This window comes from Ascidia mentula, chromosome 6 (genome assembly GCF_947561715.1).
Source record: "Ascidia mentula chromosome 6, kaAscMent1.1, whole genome shotgun sequence".
Lineage (NCBI taxonomy): Eukaryota > Metazoa > Chordata > Ascidiacea > Phlebobranchia > Ascidiidae > Ascidia > Ascidia mentula.
In genome coordinates, this window is record NC_138571.1 from 15,792,740 (window position 1) to 15,810,244 (window position 17,505).

The 17,505-nt window shown below is 39.8% G+C and overlaps 2 protein-coding genes across 2 annotated transcripts in view; one reads left to right on the plus strand and one right to left on the minus strand.

Annotated features, from left to right (window-relative positions):
- Nucleotides 1-17,505, plus strand: part of LOC145906084 (HUWE1-associated protein modifying stress responses 1-like) — a 64,905-nt gene that overhangs the window by 41,214 nt on the left and 6,186 nt on the right. The gene's annotated exons all lie outside the window — the stretch shown is intronic.
- LOC145906684 (NEDD4-like E3 ubiquitin-protein ligase WWP1) lies at nt 18-16,826 on the minus strand. The gene is made up of 23 exons (XM_082994134.1): nt 16,694-16,826; nt 16,238-16,394; nt 15,645-15,769; nt 14,628-14,753; nt 13,970-14,068; nt 13,322-13,409; nt 12,631-12,713; nt 11,719-11,824; nt 11,116-11,211; nt 10,593-10,740; nt 9,746-9,875; nt 9,123-9,207; nt 7,628-7,759; nt 7,217-7,286; nt 6,409-6,569; nt 5,683-5,842; nt 4,966-5,099; nt 4,253-4,393; nt 3,708-3,828; nt 3,082-3,168; nt 2,280-2,394; nt 1,553-1,625; nt 18-1,200 (listed from the first exon to the last, which is right to left on the minus strand). The coding sequence occupies exons 1-23, from the start codon at nt 16,740-16,742 to the stop codon at nt 1,101-1,103; spliced, it is 2,586 nt and encodes an 861-aa protein (XP_082850260.1). The 5' UTR covers nt 16,743-16,826; the 3' UTR covers nt 18-1,100.

The following is a 17,505-nucleotide window of genomic DNA, read 5'->3' on the forward strand; positions in this document are numbered from 1 at the left end:
TGTACACAACGCTACGACCGAACGACGCAACGGGAAAAGGGAGCGGATTCCAGGGACCATCGCGGACGCCGCCTGTACAAACGGATGAGCGCGCCACGACCAGGCGTGACGTCATCAATCGTCACGCCGCGCGCCGAGGGAATAGGAATAGAGCAATTGCACAATACAACGGTACAAGCATTTCGCATAAACGCGCGCGCGTTGCGGTTAAGTTGCGGCCTGTGGGGGGGGGGGGGGACCGCGGAACCCAACGCTGCGCAAAGCGACACCCATAGCAATAGGAACACAAGTAATTACAGAGTGCGAGTATTTTAGCTAAGCGAGGAACGGCGACGCGTAGGGTGTGTGGAGGAGAGGTGTATAGCACCCGAAAGTATGAAACGCGCGATGCTGTATTACTCGAGAGGCCGCGCGCTTATATATTAGAAACATACGAAGATGCGAAAAACCAAACGCGAGCGAGGGTCGCGTTGCTTGGCAACAGCGCTCGCGACGCCATTGTGACGTGGCGCTGCATAGCTGGTAGACAACTGTACAAGGTGGGCCGAATATTTTTTTACGAATCTACATAAATATTTATATAGCGATGCGAAGGTCTGTCGATGGCGGGGATGCGGTATTTGGCAGCGGTTGTGTGCGTGCCCTGGTGTATTCGATTTTTGACCAGTGAAGCAGCTTCAAAGGGGAACCGACGCCCGCCCACATTATAATATTATTAAAGGGTAACGCGTGGATTAGGTTCGGCCGAAGTTAACACGCTCGCTTAATGTATATAACAACGTGGGGCATAAATTAATATGATGGAATATTGTCTTGACCGTGGACACGCACGCAAATTCCCCGCAAGTGCGAAATCCTCGCTTCATACGAAGTATATATAAAATTATAGCCTTCCAAACAAACAAACAAACAAACATAACAATGTACAAAAAAGTGCCGCGCGCGGCGCACAGTTCGCGAAAATCCGAGCACTGACGTCACCAAATCAATGACGTCACGCGAAAGGTTTGAAAATTGTCGTAACAGGGCCTCGTGCTGTGGCTTGCATCGGACGCCCTGATTTCGAACGGGGGCGGTGACGTCACCCTTGTGTTGTGACGTCACTCTTGGCCGAAGCCTTCGGTTTCTTCAATAGCGAGGGTGAGTTTGTCTTTGAGCTGTTCGTAACTCTTGTACGGTGGCAGGTCCAGTCTGTTGAAGCTTTTGGGAAAATATTGTCGAAAGGTTAATTATTGAAGAAACATAAAATTGTTTAATGGCATTTGTACCGTTGCCATGTTATAAACGTCTATATTAGAGTATTGGCAAGAAATACACGAGGGGCAAAATGGCATTTATCCTTACCTTGAATAGATGAAGTTTAACAAATTTAAATTTTGTCCGAATAACATTTCGGTAATCCAAAATGTTACAATTCAGTTAAGATTTTTTTGCATTTTAACTCTGCAGGGAATATGAAACTACAGCAGAACACATAAGACGATGATAACTGCAGTTCTATTACATGCACATTGCTCTCTATCGCCGCTTGGCGACTCCTGTTTCAACTTACCACGTGTGGCTTCTTGGAAGCCAAGTTTCTTTCCCGACTTTTTCGATGCAGAACTTCTGTGGTCCGTTACTCCCTGTCACAAAAAGAATCAATTAAATCGACTAAAGCGGAGGTGTCAAACTACGGCCACGCTGTCAGACAAATCACGTTTATATGTTATGAGGTTCACTGGCCTCGCAGCCTAGTCATTACAGCAAAGCTGAATCAGCCACTTTTCCCGACAAGTCGGAGCGAGATCTTGCTATGCGAAAACATGGTAACACGTTTTGTAAATCACTACATACGGAAAAAGGTGCTGAAAACGCATTTGCGAGCAACATTTAACTACCAGATTGCGTACAAAACTCCTTATTCCAAAGAAACCAACTACAGTATTTTGTTTAAAAGAACTGCGCTTCTGGCACATAACTTACTAGATTTTATTGCAAACGTCTCGACGGATGGCAGACGAAATTTCGGTTGCAATAAAATGTGCCAGCAGAAGCAAAGTACTTTTAAATCTACAATGCCTCATAGCAATAGCAGCACTATACAGTACATTGGTTGTGGTAACGGGACAAAGGGCTAGAAAGGTTCTTGGATGTACTTTCAAACATCACATGCGGACTGACATATATTAAATAATCTGTGCCGTAATTAAGACAAACACCAGTTTAATTCAAATACAAATGAATGGAGAGGTGCAGTAGATGTCAAATTATTTGTACTTGAAGGTCAAATTACATACCAAGGAGTTCGGCAAAACCGCCGACAGGAATCCTGCACGTTCCGGACACGAATTGGAGAAGTCTTGCACGTTTCTCGTTGTCGATCTCACGGATATATTGCCAGAACCAAATTACCTGGAGAGGAACACATTGACCAGGTTAGGAAGGAATGTGGAACATTTTCAAGGACTTACAGCTAATTACCAATACTTTTTGTTTAAATGCAAATGATTTGTAAACTTTAAAACGATTAAAACCAAATGATAACAGTTTCTTTTAAGGCGGCATTTTGAATAACAGCAACTTTAAGATAATGTTATTATACAAGCAGTAGAGCCAATAGTGAGCAATGAGCTGCAAAGGTGCACTCTGTTTCGATCAATGCAACGGGTGACTGACGACGACCGTGGCAGCTAACTAGACTACTCCAATTTGGTGACTTGCTGTTGCGGTCAATCCGTGGGGTACCACACTGCAATCCCCAGGAGACAGCCATCGCAAAACGCACCATCGTGTGTACGTAAGCATTGATCCAATAATATGAATTGGTTTTATTGTGGCCCTGGGGCAGACTGAACTATTGGTTTAGCTTTTTGCTTGGCCATGGATGGTTGCAGGTACCCAATGGATGTCGATGATTGTATAGTCACCACAAAGTGGAAGTCTTTGCCAGTCCATTTGGCAGGCAAGATCGTTCAAAGTCACAACAAGCTGCACTAATGAGACCTTAACTAGGTCGAAACAGTGGCCATATGTATGTCCCTTACATACTAATGTGTACTGTTTGCATCTCCCTCATGTTTATATGTTTGTGGGAGTTACCTGTTTGCTGTTTTTATTGTAATTTCTGTAGATTGTGTTTTTCATCCAATCGTCGACGTCGAATTCCTGCATCCCACACAACATCAGCTGTGGGCGAGAGGTATAGGTTAGCGATGCATTTTAATCTATTAAGCGGTACTACAGGGTGCGAACGTACGTTTTTAGAGAAAAAAACACGGTGGACTCGCATATCATGCCGTTGTTTTTTGGCATAATTTTTGTTTTACACGTGTTCATAACTTGAAGTGGGAATTTATCCATTCTAAGAAACCCGACGGTTGAAAGATACTTATTGTATGTAGGTTGAAGCTTTACGAAACCAAAATTTAGCACCATTAACTTTCTTAAAATGAGAATTTTTTTACCCAGCATTCCAATTTTTATGTTATTTTTCAGCGTATAGATTCATAGGAACCTTTCACCACTGCACATAGTGCATGTATATTGGTTCAATAAAATTATCTGAAACCACCACAAACTTGGTGCATTCACCATGCAAGGTGCAATATACAGCCCGGTTTGCAATTGTAGTTTACACCCAAAAACTGCTTGCACGCAAAAAAATAAGTTAACAGCGCCTATCAATACGTCCATGCATGTTGCACATGAAGTGCATATCTACGCACCTCCAGTTCCCGTTCATCAAAGTACTGAAGCCACTGGAGTGGAACGACTTCGTTGAATCCGTCCAGGAAGGACTTTGTTTGGTTTTCAACTCCACGGGAAAATCGCCAGTCGATCATCAACCTTTGAAGAATTAAAAATATTAAGACAAGTAAGCGCAATCGACTAAGCATTGATCCAATAATATGAAACTTTGCCCGATTTTGGAGGATATTGTGCGACAGATGATGATTTTTGTAGTGCAAAGCGATTATTTATGGAAATTTGTTTTTATTTAGCTTAGATGGTCAAAACCGCAACGTGCCCAATAATCCGTATTTAATGCAAAAGTAAGCACATTTAGATAAGAAAACTAGACACACAATACCCCAAAAAAATCTTATTAATAAGCACGGCAACCCTGGGGTTGTAGAACAAATTACATCGTGGTAATTTCTTCGCAGCACCAGCTAGGTATTGCTCTCATAGACAAAGTGTGGTCTAATATACTAAAAAAGCCAAGAAAAACACAAGATTTGGTCGAACGCCAGCATTTGCGAAGCCTTACTTGATGTACTCGTCTTTATTCTCTTCTGTCACTTTAATTTCGGAGCCACCTTTTTTGAGCTCGATCGTATCGATCTTACCGAGCACCTCGAAGTCCATCGTAAAGTCGAGTTCAAGCCCGCATTCTTCGATGTCGTTGTCCCTGAAAAACGCGAATTGCTTTAATTTGATCTCTATGTGTCAGTGTTTCCCAATTTTTTTTGTCGGCCGAACCCTGCATGGTTATTTAATTTTACAATGCAACCCCAAAGAGTTTGGGGAGAATTTCAGCAGTTTTCGCTTGAAAGTAAATAGTAGCTCATGGAACCCTAAATATTTTGTTATGGAACCCTTCGCTTTCACGGAACCAACTTTTTAGGCTTATAAGCAGTTGTTTAGTTGCAGTTTTCTGGGGATCTGTCCACACGATTTTGGCTTTGCGTGCGGATTTGAGGTTTGCTTATCGAATTTTCAAAACACACTGACAAGTTGATGAGCGGAAAATTGAAAAGCAACATTGGGGATGAAAATATTTTTGGCCAATTTTGACGTCAATTTATGTTATGACTAAAACTGAAAGCAAAATGAAAAACGCCAAAGACAATTTGTAAACTGACGCGAAATAACCACAAAAGTTTCCAGACATTTCAAGAAACCGTTTTGGGCTTTTTGGCCGCTTGGAAAAACACCATAAAACAAACAAAATTTTTGAAGTCAAAAGGAGCTTCGTCTGACCTGATCCAGACGAGGGAGTTGTAAAATTCTTCGTCGACCGACTCGATATCCTTGATAGTTAGTTTTCTGTTCAGCATGCGCTTGTAGAAGGGAAGCGAAAATCCGGTGTCGATGAATTTGCCGTGGTAGAGCGCCTGCAACCAAACCAAGGTTAAAACTGTTAAACCCGCCTTCTGTACGATTCCCCCACGCCACAAAACAATACTTTAACATGGGTTTACTCAGCTACTATAGATACGGTATCGATCGACAGCCTACCAGGACGGCTTGGTTCACCGATCCGGTGTTGTTTATTGTTTTTCCATCAGCTTTTAACATGGGTTGTAACTTTTACAAAATTGCAATGTGCACTTTTACAAAATGCGGATTTCCTTTATCAAGCCTGCCTCTCGTCTGCTAAGGGGACGTATAAACACGCTAAAAAGCTGCCACGCCCTTCTGCACATACGCTAAACAGTTGTCGAGAAGTTTAACTGATTGCTGCTCGCGCCACCAATTCCACACAAACGAATAGCAACCATCGCTCCACAATATATTTGAACATTAGGTTTACAGGCTTTGCAGCCCAGGTGGACCAGCTTATGATCTCGATACGATAACTGTGATCGCCAAGCAAGGACATGTGTAGTGGGGCGATCCTGCCAATCATGCCATTGCTTAAACATTACTGCGTTGCCTGATTATACATAAGTAAACACCAATAACTCCCTCTCTTACCATGGCGATAAAACGTCCAACGAAACGGAAATAGTGGATGTGGTCGGGGTTGATGGTGGAGGCAGGGTTTATCTGCAGTGTGTAGTTGCTTGTACCCGCGTATTCGAACAGGCAGTACATGGGGTTGAGGACTTCGTGTGAAACGAGGAAAAACCATTCCCTGCGTAGAAGGTTTCGTAATATTTTAAACTGGAGGGTTTGTTCGACTCCAAATGTGGCAGAATTTTAATAAAGGTTTACTGTGGGCCAATGGAACATTCGATCATAAGAGTGTTCACACTAGAGTTTTTTAAGTAATTTATTTACAATAAATTTAAATATTTGTGTAAAGCACAGATCTCCACTTACAACTCCGCTTGCTTTTGGGATCGTTGCACTAAAAGTCTTGTTAAAAGTGATTACTAGGACCGACCTAGGATATTGCACAATCTTCCATGTATTCTCACAATAAGTTTGCTGGATGATTGTATGCAATCACCTGGGGTCAGTCTTAGAAATCACTCAATCACCAAATTAAAATAATTTACGTTTAAAAGCTGTGACCGTTTATTGTTAGCAAACAGATTAGATTAAATAGGCAGTTCTTGTTAAATAAATTCGTAATTTTTGCCGAGTTAAAACAATAACTGGCTTTTTTAGATGAAACACACGTAAAATCGCATAAATACGCTTTCTGAAGAAAAGCTCGTCTTGCCGAGCAGGTATACAAAGTATACTCAGCGTTACCTAGCAACGCCACCGTAGTCCAATCCTTCTTCGCCGCGGAAGGTTATGTAGAGACGACGCCTGAGATCGTACGGTTGGAGATGCATGATCTGTTGAAAAGAGTCCTCGAAAATCGTTGGTCTGCCCACGTTGATCTTCACATGACTCGGAAGTGTATTGGACTGCAAAAGAACGCATCCAGTTCCACAATTTTTCCACCATCGTCAATATATTTTAGGTACAAATTGCATGGTTCGTTTGTTTTGCTTGCTCAGCAGCACTTTCTACGTATTTTTGGCGTTTGAATAATTCGGTTTGTTAAGGTCGTAATTGTCACACCGCACTGCGCATTTGTCAAATTTATTTCGATTGGTTTCTGCCATGCGCGTTCTTTCAGTGATTAGGCGCTTGGCTACCATTAATTTTATTATGTTTCTAATTGGGGAGCATTTGACTGAGTGCGATCGATTACAATTTGACAGCATTTATTTTCCATTGGTTCTGCGATGTATTATTGTGACAGAAATTGGTACAAAAGAGGCGAGTTCAAAAAATCGTGCTGCTTTTTAAGGAGGGGAATACAAAATAAAAGATTGGGATATATTTTTGCCCACTAATGCCGCAGTATTCGTTGCGAAACCCGTGACCGCTTGTTCACCCCTATGCCCCTATCTCTCCGAAAAACAAACCGAAAAAGTTGAACTGGAACCGAAACCATTCCTGTGTGATGCCGCATAGAAGAATCAGCTCCGAGCACTTATTCACACAACACCGATTCGGAACAAGTTTACAAAGACTACAATAGGTTGAATAGGGACGTAGTTCTTACCTGGCACAGATACCGGAATTGACCCAGTTTCCACTTGAAGCTTCGTTCGTAAGCTGCAGGAACGCCGTGTCTAAAGTGATGAGTAAAATAAAATAAATACCAACTTGTAAAATTTATGCCACAGATTTATTGCGTCACACTTTTGAGTTTGGAGGAACCCGCGGCATTAACTCGTTGTTTTTTGGGCGAAATAAAGTGAGATTTTTTGTTTTCGTGAAGAATAAATTGAGCATTTGAAACCCCCTGCCAAGAATTGCAACTGTCCTTACAATACAAAATTACATGGATTTCAGTGTCACAGAATCTTGTGAAAAATACGCGCCAAAAATTACCCTACAATAACACGTAAGAAAAAGACATTCGCGGCGCGCCCTCGTGCTATGAATAACAACCAAGTCAATAGCAACCTACCCTGACGATTTTCCACCAGACCGTGGGTCTTGGAAGGTGGTTGACTTCTTGTTGTGGTCCACGAAGTATCTCACGCCCTCGTCCGTGTATCTCATCTCCCAGCCCGGTGGCATTGGGGCCTCGTTAACCATGCTGCAAAAACACAATAGGAAATGAGATTGGACTCCAATCACTGGAGGGTATCGACGCAAGGGGTTAAGTCTTACTGAGTGGTGGCATATATTGAGGATATATGACGTCACTAAAATATGACGTATTAAACGTTTTAGCGTTTTCTCAAATAACCATTTTGACACCAGAGGTCTTGGGTAACACCTGGTTGATGAACCACACAGTTGTAGATACTTTACTGAAATGCAAGTGCGTTGGTAATTTTAATGTAAACGAGGGTGTTTAAAGGAACTTCAGTAAACTCTTCCAAGTACAAGTCCGTGTAGTCGTCCGTGACCTTGTTTTGTTCAATCACATATCTACATGATTACGCCCCTCCAAGAAAATTTAACGTGCTACGCTTTTAAGCAGGTGTTGGTAACCTTGGACTTTCGGGCGCGTTTTTCATGCAAGTTGAATCTTAAAGTATCTCGGTTGACGGCAACTATTTCATACATTAAAGCAAAAGAGTAGTAAAATCATTGGGATACAGACAGCAGTACACATACTGTTTGGACCAACAAGGTCTCGTCAGTGCAGCTGGTGACTGTTGCACTGAACTACAGCTAACACCGGCAACGGTCACCAGCTGCACGGATGTTTTAAAGCACATACACTCGTGCTGGAATATAACAAGGCCACGGACGACTATACGAACTGGCCCCTAGGTCGACATTGCTTGACACAAGCTCAATGAGCACAAATCGTGTGTAAAAACTATACGTAATGTTTAAAAATAGCTTAATGACCTAATGATGATATGAACTGAACCAGAAGTTAACTTTTAACTACGCGCTATTGAAAAGTCCGTTGCATTACAAACACAGACGACAATACACTCAATGGGAATGATTTCACAAAATAAGTCGGTGTTATATGCATTTTTGTAAGACCAAGTCAAACGTTTTGCAACCAGTGTGTACCAAAGCACAGTTTTTGAATAGTTCAAAGAGCTAAGGTAAAATACCAATAAACAAAGCGCGTGTGGACAAACTAACGCCAGAGCGGTCCACGCGCAATTTTCACAACAAAAAATCCCAACCACTATTAGGCACAGGGTGCCGATTTATGCCTTTTTCGCCATTCTAAGTGTTCGACACGCGACGCCACTGTTCGACACGGGTGGCGTGAATAAATGTTAAGTTACCGGTATACAGTACCACGAACAGACCAACGCTGTTCGACACGCACGACAATTTTTCTTAAGATGTTCGACACGCAGAAAAAAATCCACGCCCTGATTAGGCATATTGAAATTCATGGAAAAAAACTGGTTCAAAACAGGCCACTTGGCCGCGGCATGTTTATCAATATAAACCAACTGTTTAGCAGTGTTTCTACGCACCCCTGTGTACGCGGGTCTTCCCACTGCGTGGTTCTTGTGTTGTGGTTGACGAAATATGCCCGACCATTAGCTTCAGTCCTTTGCTCTGCGAAAAGGTTTTAAATGATAAAGAATCGATGGATGGTGAAACCGCGTAGACAGTTGGTACTTTTTTAATAATGAAAATATTTTCTCATGGCGAAATCAACCTATTCCAGCAACACTTCTTGCGTGACACAAAAAAAATTTAAAAATTATAATTAAATAAATTTTGCCAAACAGCGTATGCTCTGTAATAAAAGGAAAATGTATCAGCTCAAAGCTTTGGTAGAATAATCACAAGCAGTTTAATATATACGTTCCTAAGCGATTAGCAATAGCGCCGTCAGAAACAGAAAATTACAGGTTACAAGGTAGCCGCCGATTCAAGAGGTCAAAGGGTATTGGTCCATTGGTGATTATTACCAACGGCAAAAAAGGCTTGTTAACTATTAATGACTGGAAAAAAATTAAATTTTCATAACACCACAGTAGTTAAATATCACCGTGGCGGTATCCAGTTGCGATTTAAGATATTCAAACAGTAACCGGGAGTGATTCGGTCTGGCTGAAGATTTTTTCTTTCCATCAGTATACAAACTCACCCCAGCCTTTAGGTAGGACTCCAAGTCCATCATTTGGTTGCGTGGCAGTTTGGCCGGAACTGCTACTGCTCCCTGCTGCCTCTGGCGGTGGCGCCCCTGTTTGGCCAACCATGAATCGCTGGTTGAACGCCTGGAAGGTAAAGGAGATGAAAGTATTGGATTCACGAATGAAGATAAGGAAACTGGTCTGTGCAATAGTTTTACACTTAAAACATCATCTAGTGAGTATTTTGTGCACGTTGTTCAACTTTACGTTGGGGATTGTTTAACTTTACCCGACCAATAACAAATAAAGTGCCGAAAAAATCTGGTGAACCGAAGTTCGATGGTCAACTATTGTAACTGCCCGCAATAACACCAGGGTATAGGAATCTAAATTTGTTTAAAATTAGTAAAAGCTGGCCAGTCGAAAACGCATACTTTGTATAGAAATGCAGTAAAACCCACAACAGCTAAGGGGGGGGGGGGGGGGGGGGGCAGTTAAACGTAAAACAAAACCAGTGAAACGTTTTTAAATGTTGTGTACAGTATGTCGTGTGCATGATCGGTGGCGTTGAAGGCCGCAGTCAGCGCACCTAAATAACTGCCTAGTGGTAAAACACAATCGCGTGGCCACGTGATCGCTTATCCAAAGGTCGCAGACCTCCATGTCGCTCACGTCACAAACAACGACCAGTCAAACAGCGTGAACCTATGAACGCCGCATATCGGCCTAACACGGTACGTCACGAGGCAACGTTCGTCACGTGACCTTGTGTTAAAGGCTCGCGCAGTAGCACCGCCGAGTCCGCACGGTCAATCATTAACCGTTAGTGCGTTGCGATATAAACTCCAGTCCCTGGAATACCTGTCGTTGATTCTGTATGTTGGTACGCTGATTACGCCAATCTGCGTAATTCTGAACTCTCTGCTGTGTGGGTCTCTGCCAGGTTGTGGAGCGCGTGTTGTGGTCAACGTAGTACATTCGCCCCCTGCCGTCCAAGCGCCTCTCCCACCTGAAATGCATTGGTTTAAATTGATATGATTGCGTTGGACTTGCGGGTGGTTTTTATAAAATAATTTGGGCGGGTTATTGGTCATAACAAGTTTTGTGAGGGCAAGGTGGTATGCGTTTGCGTCATACTAATTTTATTGAGCATTTGTGTCACAGGTACAAATTAAATATTGTCTGCTCTGGTTAGCAAGACTTCTGCAGAAACAAAAATTTGACAAAATAAATCATTCCCCAAACTCTTGTGTTCCGAATTAACAATTTGGCCAATGTATGTTTTGATATAATGAATAAATGCAAATTATATCAACGGGAGTTGTTTGTTTTTCTGACAAAACACCACAGGAGAAATTGGCAGCTGACAGTACAAAGGACTTACCCCGACGGAAGTGGTTCTGGGCGCTCCCAAGTGGTGGTTTTCGTGTTGTGGTCGACATAATAAACCCTGCCCATTTGGTCAGTCCTCATTTCCCAACTGCAGGCAAAAAATAAGAAAGGGTTAAGTTTCATTCACTGAATATGTAGTCAGACCTCGGTTATCCAAAGTATGAACATTCAGAAACCCTGCTGATCTCTTTCCGTGCATTTAACTCTCATTTTTTTGTTTTATTAATCAGGATACCCATCTAAACTGGCATTATCTGACCATATAAGTAGTATGGATGGATTAACATTGTCTAACTGTAAATGGTAATTGCTGCAATCACATAAGCAGTTTAGTTTACACTAAAATTTTCCACAGCAAAATTTTTTGTGATTTTGGAAACGTGCAATGCCTTTTTGCTTTAGATTCAAAATACTGCTTTGTAGGGCCCAGATAAGTTTATGAAAACTGTGATTATGGCCAATAAAGTTTTCTTTACCCTTCGCAAAAACAAACATCATAAACCTTATGGCTCGAAACAGTGGCCATGTGTATGCAGCTCACAGAATTCATACTATTGCCTTCATGCTTATATATATAAAACATCAAAAAGTTTACCCAGAAGGTAAAGGGTGGGTTCCGGGGGTAGCGGCTGCATTTGGAGTCGTGTTATTTCCCGCTGTGCTCGGAGGGGTTGGTCCATTAGTTACTGCGGCTGGGGTGTCTGGTACAACAATGGGTAAAGTAAGTATGATGATTAAAACATTCTTTAACCATTGACATTGGGAATTGATAAAATAGAAATGGAATGAAACCTTTCAAAATTTTTCAAAATAAAATAAAATCTGCTGATGTAAATCAGAGGCTTGTTGCTTCACTATATATAGAATAAAACCTATTTTTTATTGAGAAATATAATGATATTATTTAAAATTAAATAAAAATAATGATGATTTGATGATGCATTTATCTCGAAATAGTTTGAAATACCACAGCACGTCACAAAGGATCAACGTGCAAAATCGTTAATGTAAAATAAAAATCAAGCCATGGACTTGGCATCAACAATTATAAACTATAACATCAACAACAAAAATGTTGAGTCCTTTTTTGTGCAAATCCAACACTTGAATGTTGTTAACTGAAGCTTTTTTTATTAATTGTGGGAAAAGGTGTGGAAATAATTTGATATCCAGACAAAGTGCTTTGCTCAAAGCTTAAGTATCGCCATGGCCAATATTTGACATAAACTGGATCTTTAAACTATTTGGCTTACTTTGAAATATGTCTACAGTATGGAGAAATTTTATTGTAACAACAAAATATATGAATATTCTTTGAAGGAAGGACATTGCATTGATTGATGCATATCCATTCACAGACTTTTGTCATCAACAAAAGAACACAATTTAACAAAGTCTAAATGCTTTTCCCCTGATATTGAAATCCAACAAGGTTAAGTCATAGAGTTAGTTAACACAAGACAAACTCTATTACCACTGAGCGTACGTTAGCATGGCCTGCACTTACCCACTGAGCTTGATGACCTTGGCATGTTGGTGTTTGTCGAAGTGGGTAAAATTGGGTCGGGGGTGTGATTCGAGGGGATTTTCCTACACAATATACAGTTGTTGTTATCAAACAACTTTACATTTTACATTTGTGTTAATCTGGTTTCAGTACAGCATGTCGTTGTAGTTCTGTGCACTCAGCCATAATGACTTATGTTGTCATGTCTGGAGCAGGGTATGTACTGTGACGTCCCACTGTATGGGCATTACATCATGCCAGGGAAGTTATTGTACAGCAAAGCTAAAGAACTATTGATACAACGAACATTTGTTTTACACATGTATTGTTTTAATGTACTTTTGATTCTGTTAGCCTTCTGCAGGGCTTGTATGTAGAGCACTGGCATCTGTTTTGTTTGTGGAATGATACCATTAATGATCATATAAAAATGTTTTTGACAAACCTTGATAATAGGTTGTAAATTACATTTTAAACTTATTAAAATGATACCTTTTGAGATGTATTCAGAATAACATTGCAAAAATTTTTAGTGCAAATCTGTTGTTGTGTCCTGTGAGTTAAGGCTACTCTCTGTTTGTTGTCATAGTGGCAGGTGGTAAACGACTATTTTCAAGCACATAATACCATATATATTTACAGCATGATAACTTCAAAATACAAATTTTTACAACTTTTAAAATGTGCATACCCGTTAAGAACAGGCCTCGGAGGTCTGGCTGGTCTTTCGGGGGGGTCAGAGGTGCTGGAAGTCTCACTGCTGGTACTCGGAGTCGGGTCTTCATAAAAGTGTAACAGATAATAGAAGAACAAACCAATGACAATAAAAACTTAGATGAGCACATCACTTATTTTAATATGACACAATTTTATGAAATTGTACATCAATTTCGATAAAAGTCCTTATTTCTATATAAACCAGCAAAGCATTTTCACAGACAGAACTGTTTGTGCAAACAGCACACACAATACGACGAGAATATGCAGCCACCTATGGTAGTTTTGTTACCGAAAACTCAATTGCTCATAACAAACTGGCACAATATACCGAAAGATCACTTTAAACGGTTGATTTCAACCTGTTTATGTGGAGGCACAAAACGCAAAACCTCAAGTCTGTTAGTAGCCACACAAAAACAATTTAAGTTCAAAAAAATCCTGAAGATTGACAACTAACTGCTTATTCAAATGCAAAACATTGTGCTGCCCTGGGTTGCTCCGTCGAAAAAAGTGTTACAATTTGCACAGCGGTATACTGAGAGCCACCAAAACAAGGTTGAAAGAGTCACTGAATCGCAAGTGTCATGAAACATTACAACCGAATCAGCGACACACTTACCAGCTCTGGGAGGTATTGGGGGTGCGACACGTGGTGGAACAGGGGGTGCAAGCGGCCCACTTGTGGTACCACTCTCAACTTGGGCGGAGGCTGAGAAAGCTAACAATTGCAAGTATAATAGACCAGGTTTTGACTGTGGCAAATGCCGTGCATTAAGCCAAAAAACATGTTGATATAATATTTAGGATCTAACGATATTAAAAGTGATTGGCGAAAAATTGAACTGTTACACTACGATTGTATGACGAAAAGAAAAAAATTGTTTCAAAGGAAAACAAATCATTAGTCTTCAAAATAAACTCCTACCAACAGTTAAAATCTTCAAGGTGTACTTGACCTAACATAATTACAAGTTTATTCACACTGGTTGTGTTATAGATAAAGCAACGGCCACAACATACAATCTCAGTACTGTTGTTTATTTAAGGGTGGGGTACAAGAAAATGTATTTCCTTGTTCTTTCAATGGTCTGCTCAGGTGACCAAGTTTATATGATATTTATCTCATCATTAGCATGACATGTATTTATAACATTTATGCAATTTCAGCGTTAAAACCCCCAAACGTGCTAACAGCTTGTGACATTCTCACAAACAAAGCAGGCAAAAGTTAACTTAGATTATCATTGGTTTTATTCTGTTCATCAAATGAAACCTACCTGTTACACCATTGGATGAGGGTGGTTGCTGTACAACCAAACCGTCAAACTGAACATCAAGTTCCCCAACATGGGTTTGTGCCTTGGACTCGCTCAACAAGTGTAGCTTTTTGTCTACTTTGTGCACTGAAATAGGTATTGTGTTGGTTGAAATATATTCTGTATATATATCATAATTGTCAAGATGTGAAATGGAACCATTTTACATTGGGGAATTTGTATGAATAGCTATCAGTGCCCATTATATGGTTAGCATTAAAAATTTATACTCGGTTAAGTGATAAGAATTGACACAAGTGGAAGTGGCCCTCTTCACTTCCATGCTACAGCAGTAGCTAAAAACATAGCTGTAAAGCTTCAATAACAGCGATTAGGAAATGTGAGAAATTGTGAAAAACTGCTATTTGATACATACATACACTGTTTGGATCACTCAACAGTGTGAATGACCTGGGCCAGTAGGAATGGCAAATCACTTTGAAACACACTGCACGAACTCTGCCACTAATTGACATTGATTTTGTCTGCTTCTAAATGAACTACTGCATGATTTTATGGTTGGTTTTTCACCCACTTTAGGTTTAAGTGAAATGAATCCAAAGGCCAGAACCCAAATTAATTATGTTTCGGGCCTTACAAAATCAGCCCTATAACACCTTTACAAAAAATCATATATACTTCAAAATATCCAAATAAAAACATAGTCAAAAATGGAGACAAAGAGCCTAATGCCTTTTTTCTAAACAAAGAAATTAAGCACAGTGGTAATTACACATACGCAGTGTAAAGGTAATGAATATTTGTATGGTAATGCCTGGCCAGTCACCAACTGGCCATTTCCACACTAACAATAGACATTTATGACATGTTTATTGATGTCATTCTGTCCTTGGCAGTTTCAATCATGATTGTGGAAACCTGTCAACGCCAAACCCTGTACCCAGTAATAAAAATAACACTTTGAACTACATATTTGCTCAATGGTGGTAAGATTTCAATACATGTTCATATACTCACATGCGCCCTTGTTAGTTTTAAGCAAATCCTTGATGCTGCACTTTGCAGAGCCGAGCAGAGTGTCCGCTTTTAGCGATGAGAAACTGAACACTTTAAGATCGACTACACTGTTCACAGTAACTAATCTGCAAAAGAGACAATATTATTAATAGAGTAAGTTTCCCAGAAATAAAACCATTTATCGTTACAAAACCCAGAAATACACCCTAATATTTTGAAAAAGCCACATAGTAATGGTATGAAGTCCACACCAGCATTTTAATTTAACAACTGCAACCAATTATAGATAAAGTACATATACAATGTATTTTTGTGTAAATTTCGTAAATACTGTATGATGCACCGATTTGTTTTCCACAAACAATGCCTATTTTTGAATCAAGACAAATATCATGAAGTTTTAAATGTCATTCTTGGCGTTATTGACAATCGGGTTTAAATGATGAATTGGTAATTTATGTAATCCCAACAGCAATCTCTGTGTATTTTCTGGTACATGGACATTTCCTTTTAAAGTGTTAATCTCCAAATCCCAAGACAGAGCTTTAGAGATTCCACTGGGTTTTGAAGCAAAATACGTCATAAGAACTTACAAAGTAAATTGTGCATCATAAATAGGATTCAGACTTTTGGTAGCGATTTCAGTCTTTCGGGGTGGTTGATTGTCAATGCTAACAGTGACATATGAATCTGGTATTCTGCTGCTAAAAATCCAAGTAGTTGGTAGTTGTTTGAGATATCCTCTTAATACTGTAAAATAAAATGACATAAAAAACAACAGGATATAAATAGTCTTTTAAAGCAACAAACCTAACCTTTACCAGTTTCTGCGAATGTAAACAACAAAACCAACAACATTCCAGAACAATGACATATTTTTTCTTGTAAATGTAATGTATATATATACACCGCCAACCATTTTTGTATTTCATAGTTCTCGTAAGTATATATTCTTTTGTTGTTAAAAGAAAACAATTTGGGTTTTTATTTGAGATAAAAAATTTAGCCCAACATATGCAAAGGTATTAAAATTTACTTCACGACTTTACCTGTTATTTGCACTTGATGTAAAACGTCGTTTGTGGAGTTCTCCGCCATTCTACTTGTATCATGTTTTCAAATCAGATCCATCTATAAAGTTCCTAACAACCTTGGTTCAACAAAAAACTTAGTTGAGAATATTAGTACCAATGCGTTTTGTGGAGACAATACTACACAGTGCTAAAAGAAATCAAATTAAACACAAACACGAAAGCTAGTTGTTGTGGTGATAATTTAATAATTTTACCTGTTATATGGGAATTACATAATTTATACTGCATTGAATGAGTGGGTTTCATACATTTGTTTACAGATATAATTGGCAAAAAATTACAATTCGGACAAAAAATAACGGATAATTATTCATATGTTTTTTCCGACAAGCGAAATACATTTGTGCCATGAGAAAAGAAATAGTTTTACAACTTCCTTTTTAACAAAATCAATCACCATAGTGGCAGAGTACATTATGTAGTATTATTTTCGGGCAATAAACAAGATCATCTTGTATCTAACAAATGCTTTTGATTCCCAGAATTAGTTGATTTACTAAAGTTTGTTGTTTTTGTTTAAATACTACATACTTTCGCAAACAACGCTGTGTCCAACTACGACATTACTACAGCTGAACAATGGCCCAGCATCCAACATTTTACGAGCCATATCGTCACATAATCTCTATCGTTATACAATACATATCGTCACATAAAGAAACTAACGATTGTAAAAACATTTTGAAAGGTCCAAGACCAATGGCTGTCACAACCATACAAATTCCTCCGAGGCATTTTTTCGGCTATGGGTTCGTGTTCGCAAAACC

What these genes read in the sequence shown, in the direction of transcription:
- LOC145906684 (XM_082994134.1), bottom strand. Translation starts at nt 16,742, where the DNA reads ATGGCGGAGAACTCCACAAACGACGTTTTACATCAAGTGCAAATAACA. An exon ending in AATAAAGACGAGTACATCAA is followed by an intron (nt 3,829 to 4,252) that starts GTAAGGCTTCGC and finishes AATTCTTCAAAG; the next exon opens with GTTGATGATCGACTGGCGAT. An exon ending in TTGATGAACGGGAACTGGAG is followed by an intron (nt 3,169 to 3,707) that starts GTGCGTAGATAT and finishes TCTCGCCCACAG; the next exon opens with CTGATGTTGTGTGGGATGCA.